The following is a 22,430-nucleotide window of genomic DNA, read 5'->3' as shown; positions in this document are numbered from 1 at the left end:
TGGCTCACTACTACTACTGGAATCTGAGGCCTGAAATGAAGCTACAGGGTTGCTAATACTTAAAACCTACACACTGAACCTTCTACTTGAGTACTTAGAACCATAAACTCCTTGCTTCTGAAGCCCGGAGCAAAAGGTCATTAGCTCTAAGGCATGGAAGGATATGCCTACAAGACTGCCAATCCAATCTGTAAGATTTGGACTTCAAAGGCCCCGGGCTTGCCAGTGTTAGACTAGACTTTTCTCCCTTACCCACTGTTTCTATCCTGACTAAGTAGAAGAAGTATAGCCATTTAACTGGTAACAGAACTGAGAGTCATTTTTTTAGCCACTGTAGTGTCGAAGCTTCGCATGTTTTTCCTGAGTAGTTTTTGTTACCAATATTTTGAATAGCATAATCTCCACGAATTTATTTTCACTCATATTTGACTCAGAATAAACCATTTTATTTTTTTCCTTTAAAGAGAGGTGCTAGTCTATGTTGACAATATTTATAATCTATACCTTTCGGTTTTTGTTCAGTTTGTCATCTGGTACCTGTTGTTTTCATACCTTTCCATTTACTAACAAATTTCATAACTTATTGGAGTTGATGCTTTTTTCAGACAGAGTTTTGTTACGTAGCCCACACTGGCCTCAAACACTCAATTCTCCTGCCTCAGCTTCAGAGTATTGGGATTACAAGCCTGTGACACAATCCCTAGCTGGCAAATAAGACATTTTAAATATTTCACATCCATTGTGTCTCTCCTTCCACATGTATATCTTATTGTTATTTGTATATGACTAACTGGATTAATTCAGCCAAAAGCTGTGCCCAAACACACTGTAAAACCAGATATATAATCCCCCAGAAAGCAAAGCGTTGACTCAGCTCATAGCTACACTGAGATAAGGGTAGTTTTGCAGAGATCTGTTCGACCGTCTCTTTCCTTGACCAAGTTCAAGTATTAAACTGCACTAATTGCCTGCTAATTGTTTTATTGTTTCCTACAATACCCTGGAGCATAAAGTGCTCAGATTTGTTCTGATCTCAGGAGATATCCACCTAACCTTGTCTTTTGGTTGTCTCTGAGAAACTAAAAGGCATATGGTTTAGTCTGAATCTCCAGTGACTATCAGGGTTCTCCTAATTGTTTTTCCACGTAACTGGTGCTATGCTGACATCCAATATGCCATGTCACACCAACTGATTCTCCAACACAAACTAGATGACTGCTGAAATCACTCTGTGCCCTGCTTCAAATCAAGCGCCTTCTTGGCACTGTGGCATAACAGAAGCCCTTACAAAAAGGGTCTTCTTACCTGAGCATGGTGGGCTCTCCTTTAATCCCAGCACATAGGAGGCAGAGCACATGGATCTCTGTTTGAGGCCAGTTTAGCCTACAGAGTGAGTTCTAGGGTTCTAAAACTATGTATAGAGACCCTGTCTCGAAATAAATAGACTCTGTCTCAAAAGAAATGAATAAAGGGCCAACAGGCAGAGAACTCCAAATTGCCCCTGGTGCTTCAGCTTAACTTGGTTCCCTTGTTGATGAAGACTATTTAACTCTCATCAACTGGTCTTCCGTTCACTTATGCAGATCTGCCATTCATTCATCCGCCAGTTCCTTCAACTGAACCCTCCTGGATCTTCCCTGCTGCTTTTGCAATGGAGTGAACTCCGAAGCATTGCTTTCAAACCTGTGATACCCACAGTGGCCTGCTTCTCCACCTTTTCCCCTGCGTCTGGTTTGGGTTCCTTATCAAGACAGACTATACATTTCTACCAGCCTTCTTTCAGACTACTCTGAAAATCTCTGGCCTCCCTAACCCCTTGTAGTCAATTTGTAACAAAACCCTGGTATCAAAAAGTTGCTTGTTAGTAAGGACAGACCCTACAAGTTAAAAGCTTTATCTCAGAAGACTTACCTCGCTCTTCATAGACACACTGCAAATGAGGTTCTCAGGCTACTCCCCTTTCTTCCTGGGTTACTATCAGTTTGAATGGTCCCCTGACCTCTACTTCAAGATAATTTTTTCAAGTAACTCAGAACTCATTAAAGCACAAGGCGGGGAGAGGGAGGAAGGGAAAAAGAGAGAGAAAATGAGGGAAATACAGGATGGAAGAGGAGGCCATGGAGAGGGGGGCAGAAATATCAAACACGAGATGTGTTTGAAAAAGTCATATGGAAACATACTATTTTCTGTTTCATATATTTGACATGGAAGTGTTTAATTGAAGTCATGCTACATAGGAGATAGGAGATAATGCTCCTCTCAGAAGCCACAGGTTGCCAAAAAAAAAAAAAAAAGCCCAGTGCCAGGTGTGGTATACCTCCCCTCAAGTTGTTGGTAGGGCGTCTCCAATACACTTCCCCTAAAATATACAAGGTAGTTTGCCCTTGCTCTTGGTTGCCATTAGAACTTGATGGTAAGATCTGTTACTGAAGACAGCTACAGGATATGGAGAAATAAAATCGGTACTGAAGAGGAAGCTTCCTCTCTGTTGGCTAGCTTTTCATACAGTGAACGCTGCTGTGCGAGCTACCGTGGAGTGGGGTCATCAAATCTTACTCAGCTGTGAACCCAGTGAGTAACAGTCATTAAAGAATTTTAGCAGCCATTATCTGTTCATTAAAAAAATAGATTCTACAATAACCAAATGAAAGACATTGACATTCAGGGTAGACAGTGTGTTAGTGTTCAGGCACCTGTACTGACTTTCCCTTGGGGTCCTGACAGGACACATCCTCAGCTGCAGCCACTAAGAGCCCTTGTGCATACTCGCTACTTTCCTCTATAAAAGGTGGGCCTTGCCTGCCTCCTGTCTCTTTCTCTCTCTCCTTTTTTTCTCTCTTTCTCTTCCACCACTCTTGTCCCCAGGAACTGGTCTCTTCCCCCCTCTCTGACCCCTTCTATGTCCCTTTCAATGTCCTTTCTCTCCCCTCTTCCAATAAACCTCTTATGTAAGCCCTGTTATATGGCCTGATTCTTTCCATTTCTAAATTATAACACAAGGTACTAAAATGGAGCACAGAAGTTCTGTGCCAAAGATACTACATACCTTGTCCTATGTGTGATTTCACGTGTAATGGACAAACCTATAACTGTGTAATGCTCTCCTTTTTCTATCACTGTGCATTTTATTTCTATGTGTATTGTAAACAATACACTGTAATCTTATTATTTTGCCATATGTAATTATTTCTGTTTAGCAGCATCCTTGAGATATAACTTGTGTGCCATCTAATCCATCCACGTAAATTTCATAATTATATAGTTATGGTACATTCATAATAAAGTAGTCCAGGGATTTCTTCTCTACTGAACATGGTGGTGCATACCTTTGATCCCAGGACTCAAGACACAGAGTAAGTGTTCCAGGCCAGCCACAGCTTCATAGTCAAAACCTGTCTCAAATAACAAAAAATACAAAATAAAAATTAAAATATTGGGCATCTCCATTCGCTATTTTGCAGATTGCTAGAGAACAGCAAATAAATGGTAGAAGAAGCTCTATTCTGATACCTCCTTATATGCATAAGTATAGCCTTCCAAAGAGGAAGAAAACAAAAAACAATAAACCTTCTATTTGCTTTTCTGAGTTCTCACAAATAAACTCACATCATAGTAAAAGAACTTAAATTTGGTCAGTATACCCAGACAGAACTTCATTATATTCCAGTGACTTCTATTTGGTGCCAAAGGTCATTTACAAGTAACTGTCTAATAAGTAGGCAAGGCGGACTTTATCCTAGGTAACTTTATCTTTCCTAAACCCATCAAAGTTTCTCTTTGTCAGTTTAGTTCAATAAACTTGAAAGGATGGAGAGGAATTTTTCCTTCTTTCTACAACTCAGATGGGCAACCATAACCATTATCTAATTTTGGTGCATTTTCATCTAAAAGAAACCCCAACCCGATTATCTTCCATTTCTATACTTCTAGCTCCAAGCAATCACTAACATTTTCTGTCTCTATGGACTTGTGATCACTATTTGTTATGAACTGAACAATATGTGGTATTTTGTAGTTGTCCACTTTCACTAAGTATGATGGTTTTAAAGTTTGTCAACATAGAAGTATATATTTGTTTCGTCAAACAAATATATTATTTGTCTATTCATGAGTTGATGGACATCTCCCCTATTTTTGGCTATCAGCAATAATGTTTTTTATGGACATTTCTTTATACTTTTATATGTTTGTATATTTTCGATTCTTTTGTGTTTATACCTAGGAGTATAATTGTTTGGCAGTGTGATAACTCCATGCTTAACATTATGACAAGCTGTCAATATATTTTCCAAAGTGAATACAACATTTTAAATTTGTGACAGCAAGATATGAGGGACGCAGTTTTTCTCCATCCTTGTCAAAGTTTATTTTCCATCGCTTTCATTTTAGTTACGTTCTTTTGTATGATATTGTGCTATGTTTATGGTTCTGATTTGAATTTCCATAACTGCTAATAGTATTGAACTTCTTTTTGTGTGCTTATATTGCCAATAAGGACAAAGTACTACCATTTTAATGATGGTAGAAGAAAAGGGATCCTTTATAAGGATAAAATTATGATGATTGGATTGAGTAAGCAGGAGTTAATAACTATTCTGGACATGTTGGGAAGCGTGCACATATCAGAGGACAAGAAATAAAGCCAAACAAATTTCAAGGAACCTTCTACTTCAATAAAATTTCTAGGAGTCCAGGCTTTTTTCCTTCAAATAAATTTGGATTTTCCCAAGATGCAGCTTCTGATGGAAGGGATTTTGCCCTCAGGACACCTTTTGATGAGCATTTACTTGGAAAACAAGTATGTTTGCATCCTTTGTCCATTGGGAGAGACCTATCCACATTTCCATAAGAATGGGACATATTGAGATATCTCTTCTAAATTGAAAGGTAAGTTGTACCTGGTCCCTTCCATGACCAAAAAAGAATGATACTTAGTGGGCTGTATTAGTTACTTTTCCTGTCGCTGCGACAAAACAATACAATGAAAGCAATTCAAGGGAGAAATTGTTTATTTTGGCTCACAATTCGAGGGCTTGGTCCATTGTGGTGAAGAAGTTACAGAAGCAGGAGCCTGAGGAGGCCCATCCCATTGTGTTTGCAGTCGTCATATGTAAAGAGTGATGAAAGCTAGTACTCAGCTCCCTTTCTCCCTTGTAAATGATAGATGATCCCGGCCTATGCGATTGTGCTGCTCATATTCAGGGTGCTCCTCCTAACCCTGATTTACCAATCCAGATGATCATTATCAGACATACTTAGAGGGTGTAGAATCTAAGAAGTTCCTCACAGGCATGCTTAGAGGCTTGGGTTCTAGCTTATTCTAGATTCTGGTCAGCTAACAATATTACTCAACACATGGGCCTATTTGGTTCCCAAAGCAACAAACACATTCCATACTTGGATGTGTTACCCTATGCTGCTGTTATTCTTATGCTGCCCAGAAAGCTGTTAGTTTTGAGTGAGGTCTGGAACAGAAGAACACTCTTCAACAGGTCCAGGCTGCTGAGCAGAATGTTCTGCAACTTGGGTCATATGACGCAGTAAACCTAATGTTATTTGAGATGTCATTGGCAGATATGGGGCCTATTTGGAACCTTTGGCGGGTTCCCATCGGTGAATGACAGAGGAGGCCACTGTGATTTTGGAACAAGGCCTTGCTGCTATCTACAGATAACGGCTCTCCCTTTGAGAAGCATCTCTTGGCCTGGTATTGGACCTAAGTGTATACTAAATGTTTGGCAATGAGTAATCACCTTACCGTGTAAACTGAGCTGCCCATAGTGTGCTGGATATTTTCTCACCCACCAAGCTATAAAGCTGGACAAGTACAACAGTAGTCTATCATTAAATGGAAGTGGTATATATGTGAACAGGCCCAAGTACATCCTGAAGGCACAAACAAATTGCATAAAGATGTTGTCAAAACACTTTTTTTGAGCTCATGATTCTTATTTTTGTAGTAATGCTTTCTATCCTGAAGCATATACTTATGACTTCATGGGGTGTGCTCTATGATTAGTTGACTGAAAAAGAGAAAAAACTTAGGCCTTGTTTATATATAGTTCTGCCTAATATGAATGAACTGCCCAGAAATGAACAGGTGTGACATTAAAATCCATTTCTGGGAAGATCCTGAAAGATCCTGGTGAAGGAAAATCTTCACAATAGGCAGAATTTCAGATCATTCACTTGGTTATGCATTTTTTCTTGGAAGGAGAAATAAATGGTCAAATGTGTGATTGATATTGATTTATAAGGTTTAAGTGGATGGTAGTATGATATAGAATAATTGTAAAGTTGCTGAGAATGACATTTGGGGAAGAAGTATGAGGACAGAGCTCTCCAAAAGATGTGATGAAACTCATGTTCTTTATAAATGTTCATCAAAAAGTGTCCTAAGGGCAAAAGCTACATCTTGTGAAGATCTAAATTCATTGAAGGAAGACAGCCTAATTGTTCTTCAGAGGCAATTGTTTAGGGAACTGCTTTTGTGGGGTCAGCATACCGAAGACACCAAAACTGCGATGCAAGGAGACCAGGGTATACCTCAAGTTGTCATCAGAAGTTGGTAACATTGTCCATATGGTACTGGCTTCATAGGCATGACAGATACAAGTATCATAGGATCCTGCTCCACCATTTCAGAGAACAAGTGAGACCAAAGGATGGATGGCAGAGTCTGAGTCCTTATAGTGAGGGCTTTGAGCCATCACTGTCTGACACAGTGAGGGTGAAATCTAAATTGTACTAGAAATCCAGGACTGGAGATGTAATCATGGGCTATGCAATAAACTGCAGATGTGGAGAGGAACATGCCCAAGAGAGAGGCTTTACTTAAACCCTTTGGACTGGAGCTTTCAGATATGGTATTTTCCCTAATGGATTATGAACTTGATTTGCTTTGATAATTCTTTGTTATGCTTCAATTTTATATTTTGGAAAGGAAATTATTTATTCTGTACCATTATACATTAGTATGTAGCTGTGTGGTTTTTTAAAATTTTATAGAAGCTCACAGTAAAGAGATTGTCCTGAGTCTAAAATGTGGATTTTGGACTTTCTAACTGTTGTTAAAGACTACATGGACTTTTGAAGTTAGATATATGCTACATTATAACATGAACATAAGAAGTATAATTTTATGATATAAAGATAAGTCTTTGGGTGTCAAGCTGACAAGAGGTTGGTTTAATTACCAATAATGAAATTTTCAGCTTGATAAGACTTAGAAACATCAAAAGATGGGTCTTTGGGAACACCTATGGAGGATTATTTAGATTAGATTAATTGAGATGGAAGGTCTGCTCACATTCCCTGGACTAAAATCCTTGACTGTATAAAAAGGTGAAAATGAGCCGAGCATAGACATACATTGTTATCTGCTCCTTACACTATGATTTCCCTGTCAAAATGGACTGCACTCTGGAAGTGGGAGCCTCGAAAGCCCCTGTCTCCTTAAATTATTTTGCCAGGGAAATTTATCACTGCAACAGGAAAACCAACTAAAACTCTACATAACTAGAATTTTTGAGAGCAAGCCCAGGAGTCCTAACAGGCTAGGTGTGCCGAACTGCCTTGTTATAATAATTAAACAGACAAGAAAGGGTTAAAATATGTAGCATGAAGTTTCTGACCTGCCCAGTCCCACAGCTGTTCAGTCCCCAAAAGGCTTATGTATTTTTTGTTTGTTTTTTTGAGACAGGGTTTCTCTGTAGCTTTGGAGCCTGTCCTAGAACTAGTTCTGTAGACAGGCTGACCTTGAACTCACAGAGATCTGCCTGCCTCTGCCTCCCGAGTGCTGGGATTAAAGGCGTGTGCCACCATTGCCCAGTGAGGCTTATGTATTTTTAAATTCATTTTATTGAGCTATACATTTTTCTCTGCTCCCTTTCTTTCCTTTTACCTCTCCTTCAACCCTCTCCCATGGTCCCCATGCTCCCAATTTACCCAGGAGACGTTGTCTTTTTCTACTTCTCATGTAGATTAGATCCATGTGTAAAGAGGCTTATATTAATTATAAACTGTTTGGTCTATTAGGTTTATTATTAACTAGCTCTTAAAACTTAAATTAACCCATAGTTCTTATCTATATTTAGCTGTGTGGCTTGGTACCTTTTCTCAGTAAGGCATTCTCATCTTGCTTCCTCTACATCTGTGTGGTGATTGCATCTCTGTCTTTCCTCTTCCCAGAATTCGCTTAGTCTGATCACCCTGTCTATATTTCCTGCCTGGCTATTGGTCAATCATTGTTTTAATAAGCTAATATGAGTGACAAATCTTTACAGTGTACAAGTGCATTGTCCCACAGCAAAAGTAAGAAAGTAGATTTAGGACCAGATTTAGGACAGATAAAAAGACTCTAGTAACTTCAAGGTCACTTTCAAAGTACTGACATGAGATTTAGGATTTAAACAGAGAAGGAGACGGAAAAAGAGCTAAGTAGACTTCAATAATCTTGGTCAATGTATGGTACAGTTGATCATGGTCTCCATTCTGGACTAATAATCATATTAGTATCTCCATTAAAGGACTAATAATCATATTAATCCTGACATTGCTTGAGGAAACCAATCATGCCTATACAAAGATTATTTGGGGCTGTGGCCTCCCCAACATGCATGAATGTCTTCATATGAGGTTGGTCTGTCCTCCAGTGTTTTCTCATCCTGGAATCTAAAGTGATTTCAGGGCTAAAACAATGACATCTTTGTCCCTTTAGTCTTAAATGGGAGTGAGACAGAATTAGGTAGAAAGACATTCTTGAAGATTGTGTTTATGCAGTCAAGCAGATGTTTGAACCAAAGTAAAGGAGACAGATACAAAGTGAAGACAGAGATGTCAGACATTCTATTTGGAGTCATTTTCTGGGTCCAAGTAATGAGTCAATGTTTTTGTTGTTGTTTGCAAAAGCAGTCTCTTGGTGCCTGTAATACCTATACGTTATTTCTGTATCTTTGGGAGTAAAATATCTACTTACACATCTGCACATTTTCTTCTTGTTGTTACTGTTCTATTACTGTGAAAAGACACCATGACCAAGGCACTTTTTTTTTAAAAAAAAAAGTGTAACTGGGGCTTCTTTACAGTTTTAGAGGGTTGGTTCATTATCATCCTGGCATGGAGCATGATAACATGTAGGAAGGCGTGGTGCTGGAAAAGTAGCTGGGAGCCGACATCTGATTTGTAGGCAGAAGACAGGTACTGATGTGTGTTTTTGAAACCGCAAAGCCCACTCCCAGTGACACACTTACTCCATCAACTGGGGAGCAAGCATTCAAACATATGAGCCTGTTGGGGCCATTCTCATTCAAAACACCACACTCCCCAATACACATACTTTTTAAAACTTGGTGGTGCTTGGATTGAACCCAGGCCTTTGCATATATTAAGCAGGGACTCCTTGACTGAGCTACATACATAGAAATTCCCTGTCCATCTTTAAAGTTGAGTTATTTGTATTTTTATGATTCATCAGAGTTCTTCATGTGTTCTGGAAATTGGTTTTAAATTTGGCAGCATTCTATTCCGTATTGCAGCTTGTCTTCTCACTTTTTGAAAATTTTGTTTTGAAGCAGTCTTGTTATGAAGCTCGGGCTGTCCTCAAATCTGCTATTTTCCTGTCCCAGTTTCTGAGTGCTGATATTACAGGCATGTGCAACCACACCCAGATTATTTTCACTCTCCTGTTTCATTTTGATGAGGTAGAGTATATTTTGTTTTGTCATATATGTTTTATTTGTCATGGCAAAGGAAATTTGTATGAATTAATGTCATATATATTTATACCTATGTCAAGGTTTTAGCTGTTACCTTTGTATTTCACATTCATGCTGAGTTCTCTCTCTCTCTCTCTCTCTCTCTCTCTCTCTCTCTCTCTCTCTCTCTCTCTTGGATTTTCGAGACAGGGTTTCTCCGTAGCTTTTGGTTGCTGTCCTGGAACTAGCTCTTGTAGACCAGGCTGGCCTCAAACTCACAGAGATCCTTCTGCCTCTGCCTCCCGAGTGCTGGGATTAAAGGCATGTGCCACCACCGCCCGGCTGAGTTCTCTTTGATGGATAATGTGATTTAGTGAGTAATGTCTTTCTATGGTTTTCTGAAACCTATAGAAGAGATAAAACCTGTCTACCTCATGCGTCCAACACTGTATTTGAAAACTGCCTTGATTAATGACTATCTTTTGTTCTGTAACTATAAAAGCTCATCTAGCCATTGAAACATGTTATTCAGGCCTAACTGAATCTGTGTTCTGAGGACATGGTAATTCATATTTGCTTTGGAATAAATTCCCTTGTTCATTTTGAGTTAAGAGTTGTGTTTTTTTTAACCAACAGTTTTAGAACCTGAACATGTGACTCTAAGGACAATCTACTTGCACTGTAGAAGTTACCTGAATTGGTGTCAAGTACCAGCATGGTCCTTTTGTGCCCCACTGTCCATATTGTCTGATTGGGTGTGTATGGATGAGTTCTTTCAGGACCTGACACTCCGTTTAATTTGGTTGATATGTTATTGATTTATTCTGAGTTTGTTGTTGAATATTTGAATATTATTTCACTTGTGTCAGAGCATTCAGTTAGGACAATTGTTTATTTTTGTTTTCATGGCATTTGTCTCCTAGTATTGTCTGGTCAGTTTTTAATATATAATACTGTGTTTTTCCTGGTCCCCTTCTGCAGATTACAGCCTTGCCTATTTAGTTTAGAAAATCTATAAGCACCTGATAAACAAGGGCATTAAAGAGGCATTTGTTCCTCTCAGCCCAACAGAATGAATATCTCAGGGGGAATCTACTAGGACATGAAGCAATCTTGCAGGTAAACCCAAGCAATTTACTCCACTCCTAGATCAGAAGGAACCTTGTTATTTCAACCAGGAAAACACACATGAGGCATTATTGCTCAGTGTCTTCAATCCCCTCAAGTTCCCATATGCACGAGGTGGGAAGAATCAATATTGGGAGGACTGGGATTTTCCTGATCTAAAACATTGTTTGATAATTACGGTAGTTCAATTTTCAAGTCTTTGGAAAAATGTGAATATCTAACACAAAATAACATTGCTTTGTGTTTCTCTAATTAGGGAACATTGAATATTCTCATTTTTCCCCATGCTAAAGTAAAAGTTCTAGACAGTAGAAAAAGATGTATGTGTGTATATATGTATGTATATATAATATAAGCAACTTATTTAGATAGAATTTGATATTATCTAAAAAGATGGTGAAATTGTTAATTTATATAAAAACTAAAATATTTTTGAAAATATCAAAAGATGTGTTAAAGAATAATTAAATTAAAAAATCTTATAAGCTGTGTCAGAACTCAAGATGAATTCTGAAGAATTGAATTTTCCAACTCCCTGTTGTCTCTTAGCCTTCTCTGATCTTTCTCTTTCCTTATCAACCTCCCTTCTATTCTCTTCTCTATTTATTCCCAAGCAGAACGAAATTCTGTATCAAATGTAAAGATAATGCTATGGCTTTTTACAAGAAAGAGCCTACAGGGAGGAGAGATCCTGATACTATCTATGCTCTCTGGACTGGTCTGAAAACTGTGATTGTGGGGTTTCTGGAGTCATATCAGGGCACACAGGAATTTGCTAAGGAATATCAGATGACTGTAATGAGTTACAAACCAGAATTCCTGAATGTTTGTTTGTGAATTTGAAATTTTCTTTTCTAAGAATGCCCCACTCTCTACAGCTTAGCTTTTAAAAAATAAGGAAGGTTTGCTTCCCTGGATATCCTATATAATAAGCTTCTTCTCATATTTTGTTTTTATTTACATGTAAAAGATGTAGTTTTCTAACCTTATTTCTCTTAAGAGGAGTTTTACCTTTGAAAATGCAGATTTAGGATTAACAATTATTTAGTACTATGGAGGAAAAAATGATCAATAACCTGACTTTTTAAAACTGTAAAACGTTAATCTACATAAAAGCTACAAAAGTCTTCATTGTTTTAATTTTTGTATATCACTACCTGTACATATCATCTACATATGTGCTTATTATATAAATTGCTTATGTGATACAAAACTGCCTGTAACTAACTGCATGTCCACACAATTGAAATCACTAAATCAGTGCAATTTCCTTTTAGTTCATAATGTAAGAGGTTAGGCTTGGCCACCAGACCAATATACCAAGTAAAGGGATGAATACTGGCGAGGGGTACTAGAGGAAATTTGATCATTGTGACAGCACTAAGGGAACAGATAGAGAGGTCCAGTAACCCCAAGTGTGTCTTCAGAGTAATAACATGAGCTTTGAAGTTAAAGAAAAGAAATGTCACAGGGCACAGTGATTTCCATAATTAAACAATCCAAGTGAAAATACAGTCTCCTTAATTGTTCTTAGAATTTCTTTCAGAGATGATTACTTTGTTGTTCTTGAAATACAACGTGACTGCAGGTTTAGGATACCTGAATTCACTTTTTTGCGGCTTTGAGGGATGAAAGAAGTTAAACAGTCACCTCAATGGTCAGCGTGCCCAAACAGAGGACTAAGCAGGAAACCCCAAAGACAGGAAGCAAACACAAATGAAGGCAGAGACACAAGACTTTTATCCTACTTTTGCTTGTCTTTCAGCTGTGTAGTGGCATTTCATTTATATTTTAATAAATAATGCTTGCCCAGGGATCAGAAAAGTATAACAGCCCCACTGGTCAGTCTCCCAGACCAGGCAGCAATAAAACACGCCTTTAATCCCAGTAGCAACACTAGCTTGCCATAGAAACCAGGTGGTAGTGGTGCACGGCTTTAATCCCAAAACTAGAGAGGAGTATAAAATGGGAGGAGATAGCTCTCAGTCTCAGTCTCATTCTGAGGTTTCCTGGAGGGAGGCAGAATCACCATTTTCGGACTGAGCTCGAGGTAAGAGCTAGTAGCTGGCTGTTTTGCTTTTCTGTTTTTCAGAGTAAACCCCAATATCTGTCTCTGAGTTTTTATTAGTTGTGCTTCAAGGCTGGAAGGAGAAGTTGATGTTTTTGTAGCGAGGTTGATCTCTAAGTCCCTGTTATAAAATGATTTAAATCCTAGACAAATGGTTAATTTAAATTAATTAACAAAAGAGACATATCTCTAAGACTGTTAAACATATTTTGTCTGTGTTTCATATATAGTTTTTCTTTTTACTAAAACATGGTCACTTTGTCAAGAAAATTTTTTTTTCTAAACGTCACAAAAAATAAGACTAATGAACCATTAGGGGTACAAAATAAACAAAGTTATAGATATTAAACACATTTTTGGGTAAAGACGGTTAAAGGAAAAAGGAGATGCTTTTAGATGAGAAAGGGTTCCCCATGGTAGCATCAAATTTTGTGTTAAAATGGCAAAGAAATTGGGAGTGTAAGAATGTGTGTCAGGATCGAGCCGGTGCCATGCGGCAGCTGTCAGCTCATCACAGACACTGACAGGCACCCTACCCAGACATCGTCCTGGAAAGGGAGTTTGTACTAAAAAGGGGCCACGTCCGCTTCCCCACCCCCTTCTCTGGATTCAACCTAGGGATAAGAGAGTCTGCCTGCAGGCTTTTGCTGTGAGCCTTCCCACTTTCAGAGAATAAGAACAGACTTCTACATCTGTCGCTTGGGCTCTGAGTCTCTTTAGAGATCCGTCCTCCATGCTGTCTGCCTCATGAATATTCAGAATAGCACCATTCATAGGAGCTAACTGTGAAAAGAATATAGATATACATAAAATGATTAATGGATTTATCAAATGTATCCATTGTAATGAATGCACAAATGTAATGTTCTTAGACAGTGAAAAAGGAATGAAAGACCATACATGTTACTAGCACAGACGAACCTTTAAAATATTATGAGTAAAATAAGCTAATTACAAAAACTCCACATGCTTATGATTTCGTCAACAACAATATTCAAGTCCACAGAGACAGAGGGTAAATTAGTGGTTGCCATTAGCTAGCGGTGAGGGTTATCAGGAGTGGAGGATGGGGATGCTAGCGACTGTGAATGGGTAGAGTTTCTTTTTTTGGGCGCTGATGATGTTCTAAAATAAGCTGTTGGGGGAACAACTTTGTGAAAGTGTTACACACTAGTGAACTATGCACTTCCTCTGTTTGCAGTGCTGAGGGATTTAACCTCCTTTCGTAGGCAAGTTTTAAAGAATATAGATAAAACTTGTATTTAAATGTACAATAAATTATTTCCATTTAAGAATAAAATATTGCCTTTCTATGGTGGGAAAGTTGAACTGTGTCAAAGCAAAAAAAATCACTGCTCATATCTTAAAGGGAATAAGTGGTAGTTTATTTTGGAGCCATTAAAAGTAACTGTGGTATGGCAAATTTAGGTTACCAGAAATTCCATGTTCCAATGTGGAAGCAGCTTCATGAAGTTTTCTAGATTAACAGAACAAAGAAAGTCATAAATCAAGGCAAGTTAAAAATACACTAGGGAGTACATCAGAGAGGTAGTTACAGTAGTTACAGCAAAATGGGGAAAGCATTTCTTTGTTTTTTCTCTTTTGCACTTTTTTTAATTGATTTTTATTGAACTCTACATTTTTCTCTGCTCCCCTCCGTGCCTCTCCCCTCTCTTTCAACCCTCTTCCATGGTCCCCATGCTCCCAGTTTACTCAGGAGACCTTGTCTTTTTCAGCTTGGGGGAAGCATTTCTACAGGCCCAAGATGCTATCTGATGACAGTCTTAGCTTTTCGGTTGTTGGAAGTTAGTGGTCTGTCAATATATTTCAAAATACTTTTTATCTTTTTTTTTTGGTCATGGGATATTATTTCTGATAAGGAATGAGTCTTGAGCAGTGGTGGAGGCTAAAGCTAGCCCAAGATAAGGTATTTAGGCTCTGGAGTTGCAGCATTCCAACCTGTCCATATCGCTGCACTTCTAATCAGCCAATCGGTCTCTGCAGACACAGCTTCTTTCCAGGAGGTCTCAGTCACAACTGTAATCAGTTTTCCCTTTAGAAATGGTACCGTATTTGGGACCCATCATTGACCCCAGCGTTTGGCATAATCCAGACTCAATTATAACAGTAGTCTGATCAGGCTGGCAAAGGATGTTAATATTTTTTATCTTGTTTTAATACTATTCATGTCTCCACAGACACTTTATGCTTGGGCCTATTGAGCAAAGGCTCACACTGAAGGCTAAGAAGAGGATCTGAATAATACCTGCAGAAGGAAATAATTTCTTCCTGCCAACTACTGAGTTTTGTGGATGTGCCTAGTGGCTTTCATTAACTGAGTACAGACCTGGATTGTCTAGATGGGAATGTGCCCCGTGTGTACATTTCAATCTCAAGACCCACTGAAGCCGGGTGGTGGTGGCACACGTCTTTAATCCCAGCACTCAGGAGGCAGAGGCAGGCGGATCTCTGTGAGTTCGAGGGTGGCCTGGTCTACAAGAGCTAGTTCCAGGACAGGCTCCAAAGCTACAGAGAAATCCTGTCTCAAAACAACAACAAAAACAAAAAAAAAACATCCAAATGAGTAAAACCTGACAGAACTTTAGTCAGGATATCCACCATGAGAGAGCCCCGTGGCTGTTTCTTTGCTGCTATTCCTGCTTTCTTTGAGCTGCTGCTTTAGAGCAGAGGCAATGAATCTGGTCTCCTCAACACTGCCTCTCCAGAAAAGCTTTCACTGATAAAGACTGCTTTCTGGAAAGTTGCTTAGCACAGGGCTCTCTCCTGAAATGTGAACTCGAAAACTTGGCTAAGGTTATAGACACAAGTCCTTACTTGAAAAAGTAATAGAGGTATTCTTTAAAAGATTACAGCCCATGTTTTGGCTTTTTGGAACCCTAGTCTATCTGGATGCACAGCTCCCTAGGCCTGGATGTAGGGGGGAGGGCCTTGGACTTCCCACCGGGCAGGGTTCCCTGCCCTCTCTCAAGCAGGGTGGGAGAGGGAGGAGGGGGTGTGGGGGAGCGGGAGGGGATTGGGAGGAGGGAAGGAAGTGTAAATAGTTGAATGGAAAAAGAAAAAAAAAGATTACATCCCAAAGCTGGCTCAGCTATTTTGTGAGTAGAGCACAGAAAATAACTTCCAATTTATATATAATGTTTAGTAACATGTAACAAAAATGACACAAGGCATTATTGCATGGTATTCTATGAAGGAAAACACACCACTGCAGGTTAACTATTCCTTGCCCGAAATGCCTGGGCCCAGAAAGGCTTTAGGCTGCAGAGGGCTTTGTTCATTTGCCTTGTGTTTGGAACCCTTGCCTAGGGTTCCTTTTGAGAATCCCTAATCTGAAATCCAAGTTACCTAAAAATGTACCGCTGTAAGGTTTTATGCATACCCTTTCAGAGGTCAGATGGGAGTTAGACAGAGCCCTCTAGGGAAAAAAGGGAACCATAAGAGCCTTAGGCACCATATGTACAGCATTAAAAATGGGCTATTTAGAGGGAGTAAATATATTTAGGGCACCATGGTACGGCAAGGTTGATAGAATAGTATTCAAAGATTCACACCCCATCCCAGCTGCCTGGAGTTGCTCCTGGGGAACAGGTGGCAGCTATTCTCAGCCCTACTCTCGGGTGACAAGGTTCAGGGGTCCTGCTATTCCACACACCCATACTTAGCACGCCGTCTAATGTACTGTGCCATCCTATGAGGCACGTACCATCCCCATTTCATAGATGACAAGACTGACTCTCACAGAAAAGGATACATGATAAATGCTAAGTTCATTCCTTTAGCCCCAAGGTCCAGAGGTAGTACGAGCTTTGCTTATTTTACTTTCATTCTAGGCATGTTAAATGTATTCATTGCCATTCCAAACTTGTTTAATACTTCACTTGCTTGCTTTTGCTTTTTTAAAAAAATATTATTATGGCAATCGTAATCCATATTCTTTAACATAAAAAGAGCAATAGGATATGACAGGGCCCAGGAAAAGAAACCACAATTTGAACTGATCTGGTTACAACCAGGAAAGTTTGGAAGTGGGAAATCAGCAGGGGAAGGTTAGGAAGTCTCCAACCACCTGATGGTTGAGTGCAGGTGGGATCTATTCAGGTTTGTCCTGTAGTGATTAACATTGTTAGCATTTTAATGTACATTTTCATAGTTTTCTTTGTACTCAGAAGCATTCTGCAAACATATTTACTTTTCATATAAACAGGCTGATACAGTATATATAGTTCTGGAAACTCTTTATTGTTATTTTACAATGTACATGCACATGGGTGGAAATCCTGTACTAAAAGACAGAAAGCACTGTAGTTGGGTCAAAAGGCTGCTGGTAAGGACATTGATACCTAAAGCAGAGTTTCGGCTGAAGGTTGAAGCACAGAGCCTGGCGAGGATCTACCAGGGAAAGCAGAGCCAGCTGTGGTCTTTTTTATCTGAGCAATCAGAATCAAAGGCCAAAGGCATTAAAGGTACGGGATGTCATGTAGGCCCCTCTGGCCCCTGCCTCCTCCGCCCCTCACTCCCCTGACTCCCCGTTGTCCCCGGGGGACTAGAGCATCCTGCGCAGCATCTCTTGGCAACCAGGGAAAACCTCCCATTTTCTGCCTCTTCCTCAGCTCTTCCTGCGCCCTTGCCACATCTGCACACTCTCTCATCATCTCCTCACTGCTGACATGCCTGCCCTGGAAGTCCTCCTGGGAGTTCTTGGGAGAATCCTCTGTGCTCCTATCTGTTTTTCGCTTGGCTTTCCGCGGCACGTAATCTTCAGCAGGGCGCTTTTCTGCGGCCCGCGCCTCGCTGGCTGGCTTTGCCTGGGAATCATGCTTGCCCTCCCCTTGGCGCTTGTCCTCCCCTTCAGACTTCCCCTGCTTTTCTGACTTCCCCTCATCCTGTGCTTGTCCCTGCTCATCTGGCTTTGCCTCCTCTAGCTTGCCCTCGCGTGCTGGCTTTGCTTTCTTGTCGGGCTTCTCTTCCCCATCCGACTTTTCTTCATCGTCAGACTCTACTTCAACTTCTGGCTTTCCCTCCTTTTCCAGCTTCCCTTCGTTTTCATCGCGGAGTTTTTCCATGTCAAGATTTCCCTCCTTTTCTTGTCCTGAGGGTAAAGGTGGGGAAACAGGAAGAAAGGAGAGATGTGTGTGTGTGAGAGACGGAGATATCGGCAGAATACAGGCTCATTAACATCTGTCTTTGCATCTGGCCCTTTCATGGGGTCCCCATGTCCTAGCCCTCCAACGGTTTCTGCCTGCACCCCTCCTCCACCCTTGAGACAGCCATGCCATGACAGGTCCTGCCACCTTCTCGGTGTTCCTTCAGTGACAGCTCTGTGTGTGTTACATGGGACAGCTTGAGAAGGCACTGGCAGTGGGGTCCCAAATGGTGCCCATGTTTCCATTATCCACTGACCTGCAGGGATCCTGGGCAGGTCGATCCTCCTTTTCAGATGTCACGTTGCGCTGGGAACAACAGAGGGTCAGACCTGCAGACACAGCACAGGGGCAGGGGTTCTGTGGTCAGTAGATGCGCAGAGACTGGGAACCTGTCCTGCAGCCCATACTCATCACATCACCCAACCTTTTCCTCCGTCACCCCCCCGCCCCCGCATACCCCAGCCGCCATTTCTTCTCAGGCCTTGGGCACCAAATCGGGATGCTATCCCAACTCCGGTTTACTCTGCGCTCCCCCCTCGGCCTCTGGAGGCAGCCTGCCCCACCCCCATCCTCCCTTTGGTCCGGGTCAGTTTGTCTTCCTAACCTGGAGTGTGAGTGGATCATTTCAGAGCACATCTGCGTCTCACCGTCGCACTGCGGGCCCCCTCATCCCCCTCCTGCTCTAAAACGGCTCAGGATAGGGTGAGGGAAGAAAGCCGGCTGCGGGGTCTTCCTTGCTCTCCGTTCCCGCCCCGCCCGCATGTCCCCTCCTCACCAATCTATCTGATTCCTTACCCCTCCCCTCCCGCTGCTGCTGGTTCTAGCTGCCACCCCCCACCACCCCCTGTCAGGCATTGCTGGCAGAGCCAGCCTTTCTGTACTGACCTGAGAAAACCCTGGACAGGCCTGGGCGCCTTCTCCGGCTTGCAGAAACCCACTCGCAGCTGGTCTGCTGCTTAGGGCAGCTCAGGGAGCTGGTTCTGCGCTGGTGCCAGGACCAGACCGCAGGGCGGGCAAGCGGACGCGGGGGCTGGTGCCCACGTCTGCGCCTGGCCGGTCACGTGAACACCGCGTCACCCAAGCTCGCCCCCCCAACATGCCTGACCCATCTCACCCTCCACCTCCCTAGGGGACTGAGATGAGGATTGTAGGAGGTGTGTATGTCAAAGCCAAGAGGTGCCTGGGAGGTTACGGGATGTTTTACCTGGTGCATCTTTGATATACATGCATCTCTCTCATATACGCAGGTTACAGGTGGGACAGCCTATCAGAAATGGTATTTGACTTTGTCTATGGTATTCAGCTCTTGAGCCACAATAGCCTGCTTTCAAACCAAGTTAGGGTACAGTAGCACGCACCTGTAATCCTAGCACTCACAAAATTGAAACAAGAGTTCAAGGCAAGCCTTGGCTACAGTGAATTCAACGGCAAGCCTTGGCTACAGTGAGTTCAACGGCAATCCAACCTACCACTAAGACTCTAAAGTAATCCACCCAGCCAGCCTGAATATAGTGGCTTGTGGAGGTGCGTGCTGGGAAAATGAGCTGCGACCTTAAGTGTTCCCTAAGGTTCTGTTTTAGGAGTCTTCTAATTGACATGCTCTCAGTTTCTGTCTGGGCTCATTCATTTGCCTCAAAATACTGATGATTCCCAAGCACACGCCTCCAGGTTGTTTCTCCCCAAGTATCAAACCCCTGTTTTGCTTTCTCTTCAGTAATAATAGGAGGCTGTTCACCTATACCCCTGGACACATAACATGTTATTTTTAATTTCACGGACACAATGGTTGCTTGATGAAATTTCATGCTGTTCCATTTCATCTCATCTCCAGCATATTCTCGCAGTATAAATTCTCTACTTAATAGCCAGCCAGTTATCATCTCAATTATCAAATCCGCTGTTGTGGTACCACAGTGCCAGTGTTCAAGTAATCATTGACTTGCATAATTGTGGTCCCAAAACATAGAGTTTGTAATGATCACAATTCACTTCTGTTAAATAAAAGCCATAACAGTGTTTATTTAAATGAAAAAAAATGAGCTTACTAACGTACTAACTAAAGAAAACCTTCCTATGCCTCGGTTTCTAAGACCATTTGACTGTGGGGGTGTGCTGAGTATGTGCGAGAATCTGAGTCTGATCTTTAACACCAAAAATAAAATAATAAAAATTCATCTTTTATTCATGAAATTGTGAGGAAACGAAGCAAGGTTCGTGATAGTTTTAGCATTGCATCTCAAACTAACAACCCCAATGGCCACAGAGCCTGGCAAGGGGGTTAGTAACTTATAAAAAAAGACATTACATTATAGTGCTTGGGACTAATCCAGTTTCAAATATCTGTTGTAGGTCTCGAATCTAATCTTCTGCGTATAAAGGGGAGCTGATGTGTTATGCGTTATTTACCAGAAAAGACTGCTCAGACATGGGTTTAAGCCAATAGAAAGTTTTTATTAGGTGGCCAGAGACTACACTATGTGTTCAGGATCCCAGTGTAGCTCTGAGCCTTTTTCAAGGTGAGCCTTTAACCACACAAAAGTTATACATTCAGGATGGATTACTTCATTTAACAAGAACACTTAACAAGAAGCAGAACTACAGAAGTCAAACCACTTGTTTGGTTAGAGTTACTCTAAGATATTTTATGTTATTTGTGGCTATTGTGAAGGGTGATATTTCTCTGACTTTCTCAGCCCATTTATCATCTGTGTACAAGAGGGCTAATGATTTTTTGAGTTTATCTTGTATCCTGCTACATTACTGAAAGTGTTTATGAGTTGTAGAAGTTCCTTGGTAGAATTTTTGGGGTTGCTTATGTAAACTATCATGTCATCTGCAAATGGTAAGAGTTTGACTTCTTTATTTCCAATTTGTATCCCCTTGATCTCCTTTTGTTGTCTTATTGATCTAACTAGGACCTCAAGAACTATATTGAATAGATATGGAGAGAGTGGAAAATCATGTCTTGTTCCTGATTTCAGTGGAATTGCTGGGAGTTTCTCTCCATTTAGTTTGATGTTGGCTGTTGACTTGCTGTACATTGCCTTTATTATGTTTAGGTATGTTCCTTGTATCCCTGCTCTCTCTAAGACCTTTATCATGAAGGGATGTTGCATCTTGTGCAAAGCATTTCAAAATGAGATGATCATGTGGTTTTTATTTTTCAGTTTGTTTATATGGTGGATTGCGTTGACAGATTTTTGTATGTTCAACCATCCCTGCATCTCTAGGATGAAGCCACCTTGATCATGGTGGATGGTGTTTCTGATGTGTTCTTGGATTTGATTTGCCAGTATTTTATTTAGTATTTTTGCATCAATGTTCATGAGTGAGATTGGTCTGTAATTCTTTTTCTTAGTAATGTCTTTATGTGGTTTGGGTATCAGGATAAGCTTCTGTAAAGCAAAGGACACAGTCAACAAGACAAAACGGCAGCCTACAGAATGGGGAAAGATCTTCACCAACCCCACATCAGACAGAAGACTAATCTCCAAAATATACAAAGAACTCAAGAAATTTGTTATCAAAGAACAAATAATACAATAAAAATCTTAGTACAGACATAAACAGAGAACTCTCAACAAAGGGATCTAAAATGGCTGAAAGACACTTAAGGAAATGCTCAACATCCTTAGTCATCAGAGAAATGCAAATCAATAGAACTCTGAGATTCCATCTTACACCTGTAAGAATGGCCAAGATCAAAAACACTGATGACAACTTGTGCTGGAGAGGTTGTGGGGTAAAGGGAACGCTTCTGCATTGCTGGTGGGAATGCAAGCTGGTACAGCATCTTTGGATAACACTATGGTAATTTCTCAGAAAATTAGGAAACAACCTTTCTCAAGACCCAGCAATACCACTTTTGGGTATATATCCAAAGGATGCTCAATCATTCCTCAAGGACATGTGCTCCCCTATGTTCATAGCAGCATTGTTTGTCATAGCCAGAACCTGAAAATAACCTAAATCTCCCTCAACTGAAGAATAGATAAGAAAAATGTGGTACATTTTTACAATGGAGTACTACACAGCATAAAAAATGACATCTTGAAATTTGCAGGCAAGTGGATGGATCTAGAAAACATTTTTATTGAGTGAGGCAACCCAGACACAGAAAGACAATTATTATATGCACTGACTTATAAGTGGCTTTTAAACATGAAGCAAAGAAAACCAGCCTACAAATCACAATCCCAGAGAACCTAGACAACAATGAGGACCCTAAGAGAGGCATACCTGGATTTAATCTACATGGGAAGTAGAAAAAGACAAGATCTCCTGAGTAAATTGGGAGCGTGGGGACCATTGGAGATGGTTGAAGGGGAGGGGAGAAGAGGGGAGAGGAGCAGAGAAAAATGTATAGGTCAGTAA

At 40.7% G+C, this 22,430-nt stretch overlaps 1 protein-coding gene across 1 annotated transcript; it reads right to left on the bottom strand.

The window, feature by feature from the left end:
- Positions 1-17,130: 17,130 nt before the first annotated feature.
- Tceal3 (transcription elongation factor A like 3) lies at positions 17,131-19,071 on the bottom strand. Its single transcript, XM_075958161.1, has 3 exons — positions 18,942-19,071; positions 18,313-18,385; positions 17,131-18,001 (listed from the first exon to the last, which is right to left on the bottom strand). Exon 3 carries the CDS (start codon positions 17,973-17,975, stop codon positions 17,370-17,372), a length of 606 nt encoding a protein of 201 aa, XP_075814276.1. The 5' UTR covers positions 17,976-18,001; positions 18,313-18,385; positions 18,942-19,071; the 3' UTR covers positions 17,131-17,369.
- Between the last annotated feature and the right edge of the window lie 3,359 nt (positions 19,072-22,430).

The sequence above is a fragment of the Microtus pennsylvanicus genome, chromosome X (genome assembly GCF_037038515.1).
Source record: "Microtus pennsylvanicus isolate mMicPen1 chromosome X, mMicPen1.hap1, whole genome shotgun sequence".
In the NCBI taxonomy this organism is placed as follows: domain Eukaryota; kingdom Metazoa; phylum Chordata; class Mammalia; order Rodentia; family Cricetidae; genus Microtus; species Microtus pennsylvanicus.
Note: the sequence above shows the minus strand (reverse complement) of the source record. Positions and strands in the feature narration are given on the sequence as shown.